The sequence below is a fragment of the Nicotiana tomentosiformis genome, chromosome 2 (assembly GCF_000390325.3).
Source record: "Nicotiana tomentosiformis chromosome 2, ASM39032v3, whole genome shotgun sequence".
Lineage (NCBI taxonomy): Eukaryota > Viridiplantae > Streptophyta > Magnoliopsida > Solanales > Solanaceae > Nicotiana > Nicotiana tomentosiformis.
The window spans coordinates 182,423,061-182,434,701 of record NC_090813.1 but is presented as its reverse complement, the minus strand read 5'-3'; the positions used below and the strand labels follow the sequence as shown (position 1 = coordinate 182,434,701).

General features: G+C 36.9%; 2 protein-coding genes across 4 annotated transcripts; one reads left to right on the top strand and one right to left on the bottom strand.

The window, feature by feature from the left end:
- The first annotated feature begins 851 nt into the window (after nt 1–851).
- On the top strand, nt 852–1,247 carry LOC117277826 (probable LRR receptor-like serine/threonine-protein kinase At3g47570). Its single transcript, XM_033657237.2, has one exon. The coding sequence runs from the start codon at nt 852–854 to the stop codon at nt 1,245–1,247; it is 396 nt and encodes a 131-aa protein (XP_033513128.1).
- A 1,663-nt stretch (nt 1,248–2,910) lies between these two features.
- On the bottom strand, nt 2,911–11,411 carry LOC104100518 (anthranilate synthase alpha subunit 2, chloroplastic-like). Of its 3 annotated transcripts, none has more exons than XM_009607776.4 (11): nt 11,097–11,411; nt 8,394–8,578; nt 7,800–7,989; nt 6,985–7,136; nt 6,277–6,392; nt 5,938–6,184; nt 5,797–5,853; nt 5,502–5,654; nt 4,613–4,693; nt 4,301–4,387; nt 2,911–3,556 (listed from the first exon to the last, which is right to left on the bottom strand). In XM_009607776.4, the coding sequence occupies exons 1-11, from the start codon at nt 11,278–11,280 to the stop codon at nt 3,230–3,232; spliced, it is 1,779 nt and encodes a 592-aa protein (XP_009606071.1). In that variant the 5' UTR covers nt 11,281–11,411; the 3' UTR covers nt 2,911–3,229. The 3 variants fall into 3 exon arrangements, with proteins under 3 accessions (XP_009606071.1, XP_070052468.1, XP_009606078.1); XM_070196367.1 differs by having other exon boundaries at nt 8,394–8,596; nt 11,097–11,407; XM_009607783.4 differs by lacking the exon at nt 11,097–11,411 and having other exon boundaries at nt 7,800–7,978; nt 8,394–8,533.
- Nucleotides 11,412–11,641: the final 230 nt, after the last annotated feature.

Below are 11,641 nucleotides of genomic sequence, written 5' to 3'. Positions count from 1 at the left end.
CACGTTAGTAAAATAGGCAAGGATCAATTTAGCTGCACGGTTGTCTAGGCCCCACGGTGAGCGCTAAACTGTTTACCCAAAAAATGGTACAGTTGAATTTGTTCGTGGTTTATAGACAAGTGAATTAATTTGATCCAAAAAGTAATGAAATAACTGATGAAATATAAAATACTTAGCCTTAGAATGCAGATGAAACAGTAGAGCTAATGAGTTCGGGAACAAAGTTTTCGGGCACAACAATGATAAGATCAAAAGCGAGAGAATAAAATTATATTAAAATGTTGTATAAAATGTAGTGTAAGTTAGCCAGAAAATTCGTCCATTGACAATGATCACTGAACTCCATATTTATAGCTATGTATAGGGAAAGGAAGTCCTAAGATCATGCCCTTCTTTAATGTCAATTATAAGGGTCATTGATGAAGATGTAACGTTGGACATAAATGTTAAATTCCTTGTAACGGACCATCATCCTTAATGCTGCAAAATATTCTATATTAAATGTTACCGGGCGCAAAGCATTTAATACTCCATTTATGATCGTTATTCCTTCCGGTGACAAGCAGAACATCTATGTTTGATGGTCATCCCCATCTTATGTCCCACGTGTCCTTCCTTTAAGCGGTCACGTGTCATGTCGTATTTTTTCCTATACAATCGTGTTAGTGATTTTGGTTTTGGCACGGCTACTTGTAAAATTCAAAAGGGAAACTAATGTGAATCAGTTCAGCTCCCTAATTGTTATACAGCTCCAGGTTATTTTTAGTATTTTAAAGAAGATTAGTCTTAATAATAGAACATTAATTTGTGCGATAACATTAATGCATTTTTCGGGTTTTTTGGTACAGAATATGGCATGGGAAGTGCTGCATCATGTCTACAGCTATGATATTCTCTTGTTGGAGCTATTCACTGGTAAAAGTCCCGTAGATGAAACATTTCAAGATGGTTTCAACCTTCACAACTTTGTCAAAAATTCGTTACCAGATCGCGTGCTAGAAATTATTGACCAATCCGTTTTGGAAGAAGCAGCATACAAGGGAGACCTCAAGACTGAATGGATTGAATGCTTGATTTCTCTTGTTCAAATTGGAGTAACATGTTCAGCAGAATATCTACAAGACAGAATGAATATGAGGCAGGTTCTCGATAGACTTCATTTAATCAGAGATAGAATTCTACGCGTTGGCAGGCAGAGTCACCCGATGTCTGTGCCGGTGCGGGATAGCAAGTATCTGATGCAATAGTGGATTAAGTCGGGATCGCGTTCGGAGGTCGAGAACCACATCCTAATTTCAAAACGCAAGGAAAACGATTCACTCTGACAAAAACACACAACCGCGGCACGTGGGGCGGCGAAGTACATGTAAGTTAGCCCGAACACCACCATTTTTCCAAAAAAAAAACAAAGATGGGTTTCTTGGACCCCAAAAAACTGAGGCGGCAAACGATTGTGTTGAACTCTTTCAAATGGCAACCCGGTGCACAAAGCATCCCACGTTCACGTAGGATTCGGAGAAGGACTGCACCCCAAGGGGTATGTTGTAATAGCCTACCCTGATGCAAGTATCAGTGGCTGATTTTACGGCTCAAGCATGTGACCTACAGGTCATACGGAGACAACTTGGTTCTGTTTGGATTGGTTCGATTTTGTCAAAACCAAACCAAACCAACTATATTGATTTGGATTGGTTCGGTTTTGTCGGGGTTTTCTGGTTTTTTGTTACTTAAATATTATTTCAATTTTACTTTGTTAAATTTTTTATAAGTAAATATATGTTTAGTAAAAATTTAAAAACTTGACAAACATATTATCTATTAAAATATTCTTATGGGAGAATTTTCTCAGTAACACATGATAGTTAATTTTTTAGTCGTCTGACAATAATTTTCGTTGATATACACTTTCAAGGTTAACCGAATTTAGTAACCAAACATAAAAATCAAGATGATACCTAAATAATACTCTCTCCGTTTTAATTTATGTGAATCCATTTGACTGGGTACGGAGTTTAAGAAAAAAGAGAAGACTTGTGGCGTAAAATGAGGCACATATATTTTGTGTGGCTATAAATCATTGCATAAAGGTAAATTATTTCCAAATAAGGAAAGAGGTCATTCTTTTTAGTACGAACTAAAAAGAAAATAGGTTCACATAATTGAAACGGAGGGAGTAATAATCACTTCAAATTCGAAAAGATATAAGAATTTAATAGATCTTGACATATGAATATGGAAGAACAAAGAGATTGAAGCATTTCAGTAACGCTTATAAGAAAGTGATCATACAACCCATTATTTAAGGTTAATAAATATGGAGCACTTCATATTCTATTTAATACTATATCCCGTAAGAGAATCCCAAATATTTCTAGACATTTTTTAAAGAAAATTCTATATAAAATCTTAAAAGTATATATAACAATTATATATTTATATGTCGGTTTGGTTCGAATTTGTTTTACTCAATACCAAACCAAATCAAACCTAGTCGGGTTTTTTAATCGGTTTGGTGCGATTTTCCAGTTCGGTTTGTACGCCCCTACCAACAATTCACATGTTATTATCTTTCAGATTTTCGTCGGTTTTTGGTTTATTTAACATTTAGTATAAATTAATTCAAGGCCCATATAACACCATACTTTAAATGTGAAGGAAAATGATTCACCCAAAAATGCGTGCAGAGATCAGTGTTCCCCTTTCAAGAGCACCAGAAAAAATGAATTAATTTGTCAAAAATAAAATATTTTTCGTCATACCAACCACACCCTAAGGACCATCTTTAAAGATACCTACTAACAATGTTGCTGCAACACCTAACCGAATTTACTCTCAAAATTGTTTATCTCTTCTAATGTTGTCCATAGAGAATAGTTAGATCAAAAACCAATTAGAAAAATATACATAAGCTTGGGAATGGAGATGTATACTTGCACTATGTAAACCTTAATTGTGAACACGGTATTGTAACAGTACAACTACATAACCAAAAATGCGTAAACCAGAAAACTACAACTCATAAGGCCATTTTTGGATTCTTTGTGGCACCCCAACATAGCTGGTGAAGGCAATACTACAGCAATTTTGACATCGGTGGGATATCAGTCACTTGCCAACAAAACAGACTATCAAAATTGAAAAACAAAACTTTTCCGCATTCATCAAGAAACAAAAAGAATTTCCTGTGTCAAAGGAATTGATGAAACAAAATTCTACAATAGGACAACATCTATTCTTTGTCAACAAATGATGACTCTGCAAGGTCAATGGCACGGGCAAGAGCAGCAGCTTTATTTTCACATTCCCTTTGCTCATCAGCAGGATCACTATCAGCCACTATACCTGCCCCAGATTGGAGATGAGCAATCCAATCTCGTCGCCTATTGACATCTTTGTATGAGTACATGGTGTCATAACGTGTTCCAGTTGGAAATACAATGGTTCTCAGAGCTAAGGCAATGTCCATTTCACCAGTAAAAGAAATGCCTCCAAACCCACCGCTGTATGGTCCACGTCTTGTGACTTCCAACTGATCAATTAGCTCCATGGCTTTCACCTATATCAAACAAGAAGCATGAAGTATTTATTGACCCTTCTGAAACACACAAAGATATTGAAAACTATCACAGCTATATATTCCTTCGTGAAATGCCTCAAAGCACATCAATAATTCTTCCAAGTTCCAGCTCAGGGACCTTCAACACATATATGATATAACCCTAGGGATAGCCTCAGCCCTCTGCCCTCTGCCCTCCCCACTCCCCCCACCCCCACCCCCACCCCCACCCCCACCCCGGTTTACTTTACTCTTGCACAATAATTAGTGGTTCATTTGTTAATACTTGGTGCAAGAGATGAGATGCATACACTTTTTATTCAGTTATCAACATTTCCAACAACTGACCAAATTCGGAGAAGTGGCACCAAAGACTAGGGTCATCAGCTTATCCAGTTCCCACAATTTATGACATTCGGCAGCAGAAACTACCCAGAACGCAAATAACCAAGACACTTCTTTTTCACAATTATTACCCCCACATTCCAGTTTGTGACACTATTTCCTTATTAGTTCATTCCAAAAAGAATAATATATTTCTATATTTGGAAACAATTGACATTAAACTTCTCATTTTACCCTAAATGAGAAAGCTTATTTATAGCCACACAAATATTATAGCATGTTTAAGACCACAAGATTCAAAATTCTTTCTTTCTTAAACTCCGGGTCGAGTCAAACTATGTCACATAAATTTGAAACAAAAGGAGTATTTTTACAAAAAGTAAAAGATGATTGAAGAACCTTAGGTGCTCCACTAACGGTTCCAACAGGAAGAGCAGCACGCAGAGCATCCCAGCTACTCAAATGGTCGAGTAGCTCTCCAGTAACCTGCATATTTTGGACAAGAACTAACTTGTAACAAGCTAGACAAATCATTAAATTTCACAACATTCAAGTCTACTGGTGCTTCTGTAACCACTGAAAAATGGATTAAAGAAAGCAAGGTTTTGTTGTATTCAGGGAAAAGACCTTGATGCAAGTAACCTGAAAATCCCCAATCCCATGTAAAAGAATAGCTATAATTAAACTCAAATTCATCTGAGAAGAACTCACTGTGGAGCTGATGTGCATGACATGAGAATACCGTTCAACGTTCATTAGTTTCTCAACTTTCACCGAACCAGGTTTTGAGACCTGAATTAGGAACCGAAATTAATCAAATATGATCGAAGTGAAAGACAAAATATTACAAGGATTCTAAAATGACAAACAAATAAAATTCAGTGGGAACCTAGCAATTCAAATATCAAATAAATAGAAGTTCATTGAGCAACAGAGCCAGGGGCTAAAAGGAGGATGAATTGCATACTACACTGTACAATTATCAATTTTAATAGCACTACACCAAGAGGAGAATTAATTTCAAACAATGTTAGCATCTGAAAGCCATACAGAATCTTGACTGTGCATCCAACTACAAGATGTATATTAATTCCCTATAGTTTTTACTGCGTATCTCAGCATTTGACTAGGCATATTATGATCATGCACCTGAGTACTAACTAGTTGTATCAACAGGCAGAAGCAAACTCAATATAGGAGCGAAAGGAAACATACAACATCAGAGAACTCCATAAGCAATATCATGCTGGAGTTAAAAGACGACTAACTTCTTAGTTTTAACATTATTTGATTCAAAACAAGAACAAGATCATTCCATGACAGAAAATGAAACGTTACCAACATAATGACAACCTTAACATATATAATAAAGGTCGATGTAGTCCAGAGGAAACTGGAAGAAATCAAAAGTACCAATAAGCAATGTGAAGACGAGAATTACAACCACAGCATGGGCAATTTCTTTCAATTGCCCAATTACATGTCCAGACATAAATTAATCAAATCTTGGCATATAGAAGATCATATGCCACACCTCCCGTTATACACAAACTCCATTTATGTCTTGAGAGAAATAAAAAGGAAAATTAGGAGTGTTAACCTTTCCAACATCATTTCTTCCCAAGTCGACCAGCATTATGTGCTCTGCACACTGTTTCTCATCGTGCAACAGTTGATTTTCCAACATATAATCTTCCTCAGGTGTCTTACCTCTCCTAATAGTCCCTGCTAGGGGTCGATTAGTAACTGTTTTCTGACAAAAGGACAATATTAAGATTATTAGGAAAACTAATGCTAGACAAACGAGGGATGAAATTTGGGGGTGAAATCAACTCAAAACCAGAAACTAGAATGCAATCTGCAAATTAGAATAGAAAACATAAGAGTTGAAATACCTTCTTAACTCGAGTAAGAATTTCTGGACTAGAAGCAACAAGAATACATCCCCTAGCCTAATCAAAAGATATGCTTCATGAGAGACCTAGTAAAAGGAAATAGAATTTGAAGAGTCAAAGTTTCATAGGAAGCAGGCACACCTGTAGATAAGTCATATAAGGACTTGGATTTACGATTCTTAGTGCTCTGTATACTTCAAATGGATCTGCAAATGTTCGTCTTTCAAAACGTTGGCTAAGAACAATTTGGAAAATGTCCCCGGCCAAGATATGCTCCTTGGCATTTAAAACAGCCTTCTGGTAGTCTTCGCTTGTCATGGTCGACTTTTTCAATGAAGTACCAAATAGGCTAGTATGAAGTTTTATCGACCCTGAAGCCAACCTAGGACTAAAATAAGAAACCAGTACAACCGAATGAATGAGACGGAAGGAGCAGAGAATAAGGTAATTATTTTTGGAAGATAAAATGAAACAACTTACGGAACAATGTCATGTACTCTAGACATCAATGCTTCTAATCTGGTCATACCATCATTGTAGGCCTCTTCTACTGAAGCAAACCGATCTAACCGCACCCAATGTATGACAAATGCTTTCTGGTATTAAGCAGAAATTTAATTAATAGACCATCATACTGTATACAGCGAAAGAAACCACCTTATCAGCTGCAAAAATTGATCTCTAAGAACTAATTCATGCTGAGTTTTATTTAATTAATAAACCAGATGCATTTTGACGCAAAAATTGATGATTCAGAAACACTAACTACAAGAGTTGATCACAGAAGTACTCAAATCAGGAAATTCAAACCAGAAAAATTCAATAAGTAAAGAGAACAGTCCATAATGAATGGTTGAATGTATGACGAATTGAACAAATTGATCCCAATTACAAAAAGTGAAAGCAAAGTGCTATTAGGGGGTTGCTCTAGTGGTGAGCACCCTCCACTTCCAACCAAGAGGTTGTGAGTTCGAGTCACCCCAAGAGCGAGGTGGGGAGTTCTTGGAGGGAGGGAGCCGAGGGTCTATCGGAAACAGTCTCTCTACCCCAGGGTAGGGGTAAGATCTGCGTACACATTACCCTCCCCAGACCCCACTAATGGAATTATACTGGGTTGTTGTTGTTGTTGTTGTAAATCTGGAAAGCAAGATAAGACGAAGGTTTATTGAGGACTGAAAATTAAATTACCTTTTCCACATGATCAAACACAATTACATCATCATAAAGACCTAGATGAAGATCAGGAAGGTTCCTATCATCCACTGGAGCATTTGAGAAAGGTAGCTTCTTTTTCTCTACATAACGCACTGTATCATATGAGAAGTAACCAACCCAACCTCCTGCAAAGGAAAAACTGCAGCATTAGGTATGTTAAACTTCACTCTCTTCCCACATGAAATCTGTGTATAGAGGTATTAATTGTCATACTGACATCCAAATATTTGGCCTAGTCTTATTCAACACATAATCTCTTTTTCCCCTTTTGTTTTGTACAATAACTGTATTACTTCTTTGTCATTGATGCAGGGAGAAAAAACAATTGCATAACATATGTGAAAAGTACCATGAGCAAAGCACGGGCTAACTTCCAGATACACCAAAAAAAGCAAAAATAACGTATCTGATTAAGATTAAAACTGCAGCCTGCATGCCATCCATTAGACACAAATCAAGAAATTTAATTTGAAGCATATTGCGTAGTATGTTAAGCCACAAAAACTGAAAGCTGGGATAACAAAGACAGTTAAATAAGCATATGTGTGCTGTCGGAATAATAAATTTAGAATTGGACTGAATTAAACAACAAAATGTCAGAGCAGCTTGGAAGAAATTTTTCAAATTGTCAAACGAAAGTTTAACTCAATGATTTTCCATTCACATGAGGCAGGTAATTGACATTGAACTGCAAGTGCTTCTTTACACAGTAAATTTGGTGATAGCATCACCAAGCTAGATTAGTATTCGTACTAATAAACTTAAACCGTTGAAATATAATTTATTACCACAAAATGCCTCCGGAAGCTCATCTATACATTGAGGTTTCCATCTTTCCATAATCCTACGAGGAACGATCATTGGATCTTCCACAAATTCTTCTGTCCTCCTTCCTTCTTGGTGATCCATAATTGTCACCATATTCTCTTTTGCAACAATTTCCATTGTCGGCTGAGCCCCAATCACACTATATCGCCCCTAGCATAATTAAATCATCAATAAACATAGCAAACTGTAACCAACCAAGCAAGTAACTTCTGTTATATTCAGAATTGTGCCGGTGCAGGCATGCAATTAGCACAAAAAAGCAGTCATTCCCCATGTGGTCTTTGAGAATATAAGTGCTCCGTCCTTCCAAGGAGGATGCAATTATCACTATTTGGGTCCAAAGCAGTTTTTCTTTGTATGATCTGTGACTGAAACAATTTAAACTGTTTTTAGCTATAAAAAGCTGTGCTGTGAGTTTTAGTAATTTACGTGGTTTTTGAATATGTGAATTTCATTCAAACCCATCAGTCTTTTAAAGACAGAACGTTGTATTTTCCATTTGGCTATTCTGGTTTCAATCAAGTAACTAAACAGAGGTAGAAGAAGGAGCTTACAACATTAGAAACTTTCAAACCAGGCTCCACAGACTCGAACAAGAAGCTTGGAGCTTCCCTATCATCTTCCTTCACCAGACAGCGGTAAGCGAGGACCGGAGTTAGGTGGTCGGAGAATATAGACCTGTAAAGGGGGATCAAATTCCCATGCTTGGCAGCTTCCTTGAACTTCACTGAATTGTCCACTGCACAAACTAAACCATCTCAAACCCAGAAAGCAGCAAAAAGTTACCATCATGAAATTAATGTCAAGCAGTGTTAGAGAAAGCGCTCGCTTAAAGCGAGAAGCGAAGCGAAGCGGCCCTTTACCCGCTTCTGCCATGTGAAGCGACTCAGGTAGAAAAAAGCGACCGCTTCCCACTAAAAAGCGAGAAGCGACCAATCGAAGCGACGCGATGCAAGCGAGCGCTTCTTCTTCAACGCGACAGCTGCCAGGCTTTTTAATTAAAAAAGAAGGGTTTCAGTGTTCTTTTATTAAACACGACCAGCAGAGATTCAACTAAAGAGGCGACTAGGGTTCTTCAACTTCAAGTCTTCAACAGAGATTCAACTTCAAGTCTTCACAGGTATGTGATGATTTTCCTTCTCCTTCCTCTTCTTCTTCTTCTTCTTCTTCTTCTTCTTCTTTCACTGTTTCAAAGTTCAAATAGCAGCGAAATGCTAGCGAATTTTTTTTTTTTACCTTCGGTTCTTCTTTCTCAGTCTTCTCCTCTTCGTTGAAATGCTGCCCAATTTTTTTTTCATTGTTTTTATGCTGCCCAGTTTTTAACAGAACCATACTGCCCTTCCTCTTGTTTTCATATCCTTTATTCTTAGTTCTTATTGCCTTTCTTATGTGCTATGTAGTTGTTCTTTTAATGGCACCAAAAGAAGATAGGAAAGACCCGGCTTGGGCTTACTCTGCAAGAGTTAGCGAGACCAACAAGATGGCAATTAGATGTCTTTTTTGTGACAAGATTTCAAATGGTGTCTATGCAGTATTTATTTTAATTTTTTTTTTTAAATTCCGCTTCACTTCAAAAAAGCGAGCGCTTCGCTTCTCGCTTCTTGCTTTAAGCGAAATGGGGGTTGTCGCTTTTCCTCGCTTCACGCTCTTCACAACACTGATGTCAAGCGAATTAAATTAGTGATAGGTATACTCTTTTTTTATTAAGAAATTCAGACCAATTCACGATTTGTGCGTGTCAACCTTGTGAAGGGGCCATGCTAATCTATTTACAGCAGTGCATACAACTGCTGTCCTTGACTCGACCTGTATGTATTGCTGAATTTTTTTATTCAACTCCTAAATTGGAGGAGGAGGGGGGGTAGTCAAATCATGAGGTAAGCTCCTTTCCGTGCTCATATCCGGAAGTGGATGCCATTGGCCTCAGAGGAGAGGGAAGGTGACAGGATATTCTATGCATTCAATGACAAGTTCGAGTTGACTCTGACATAGGAGTAATGAATGCAATAGCAATCTGCACCCACTGACTTAACGTACTGATCTGCCTCTGAACTAATGGACAGAGAGAGTATAGAGGGTTCTATTCGAATATATACAGGAAGTTGAAAGTTTTTCAAAAAGCAAATATTAACTATAAGTTTGAGTCCATTTCCACAAAGAAGAAATGAATGCAGCACAACTTTACACTCACAACTTAAAATTCCGATACTTGGTGCTTGACTTAAATATATACACACATATAAGTGCATAGGTACAAATGCATCCATATATATATATATATATATATATATATATATATAGAGAGAGAGAGAGAGAGAGTAAGTTTTGGAAATTATATGTATTAATGCTAAGTTGAAGTCTATTGTCACAGAGAAGCAGTGAACACAATGGACGCAGACGGCAGACACTCACTTAAATTTTTCATCCATCTCTAAATTGAATAGGCATAGAGGTTACTGATGAAGGTGGCGAATTAACATATAATTTAAATTTTGGAATATATATATATATATATATATATATATATACTAAATATATAGCTGAGTAATCATGCATTGGAACTCTGAACTCGCTGTATTAAAATTCTAGAACCATCTCTGAATTAAATAGGCATGGACGGTACCAAATTAAGGTGGTGAAACTTAATATATAGTTGAGTTTTTGAAATACACAAACACACACACACACACACACACATATATATGGTGTGTGTGTGAGACAATCCCCTTTATGTATATACATCAAATGTTTAATCCCCTTGGCTTCTTTGCGTGTTTTTATTTTTTTGAATTTTAAAAATCCCCTTGGCAAAAATCCTGTCTCCAATACTGAGAAGTGCTAAGTATATAGTTGAGTAACCAATGCACTAGAATTCTGAACCCGCTAACTTAATATTTTGGATCCATCTCTGAATTAAACAGGCATACAGGGCACCGAATGAAAGTGGCGAAACCAAATATATACTTATGAGATCCTCTTTATTTTTTAGTTTATACCAAAAAAGAATAACACCTTCCTATATTTAAAAATAATCCAACTGTAAACTTTTCATTTTAACTTTAACGAGATTGATGAATAGCCATACAAATGTCTAAGACATGTTTTAGACCGCAAGTTTCAAAAATTGAAACAGCCTCACATAAATTATATATTAATATTAAATATATAGCTTAGTAACCAATGCAGTGGAACTCTGAATCAAATAGCTTTAAATCCTGGGCTCGCCTCTGAATTATTAAATCGACAGTGAGCATTACCTAATGAAGGAGGAGGAGAAACGGCGGAGCATTTGAGAATCCGAACTCGGGAAGCAGCAGCTACAGGGAAGCTGGAGAAAGAGAGGGAAGTGGCTGTTGAAGCGGCAGAGTGACCGGAAAAAATGGAGGAGCGCTGGCCGGAGACGGTGGGAACCGGCCGGTGAGATAGGGCTAGGGTTTTCATGACTTGTTACAGCATTTGTTTGAGCTTTTGAAAAAATGGAGAATGGAGAATAACGGATGCTGATTTTTGACTGTTACTTTATAGGATACGAAGTACGATTCTGTTTAGTTGTTTGTTAGAACAGTGAAATGTTTGCAGAAAGGGGTCGGGGGTTTTTTGATAGGTCTCATTTACTAGGTTTTAGGTACAAGGACCTTATAAGTTATATATGGTGAATTAAATATCATATCTTTTTTTAAAATGATAATAAATGATCTATTACTTGATCAAAGAATAGTCCTCTCAAAACATCAAATACAAGAATTCACAGGAAAAAATTATTGAAAATTAGTCATAGTTTTAAAAGTAATTAAAATTTAGC

Coding starts and splice junctions, on each gene's coding strand:
- LOC117277826 (XM_033657237.2), top strand. CDS start 852: ATGGCATGGGAAGTGCTGCATCATGTCTACAGCTATGATATTCTCTTG.
- LOC104100518 (XM_070196367.1), bottom strand. CDS start 11,280: ATGAAAACCCTAGCCCTATCTCACCGGCCGGTTCCCACCGTCTCCGGC. Junction 6,393..6,984: donor TGTTTGATCATGTGGAAAAG/GTAATTTAATTT, acceptor GCTTAATACCAG/AAAGCATTTGTCATACATTG. Junction 5,655..5,796: donor TTCTTACTCGAGTTAAGAAG/GTATTTCAACTC, acceptor TCCTTTTGTCAG/AAAACAGTTACTAATCGACC.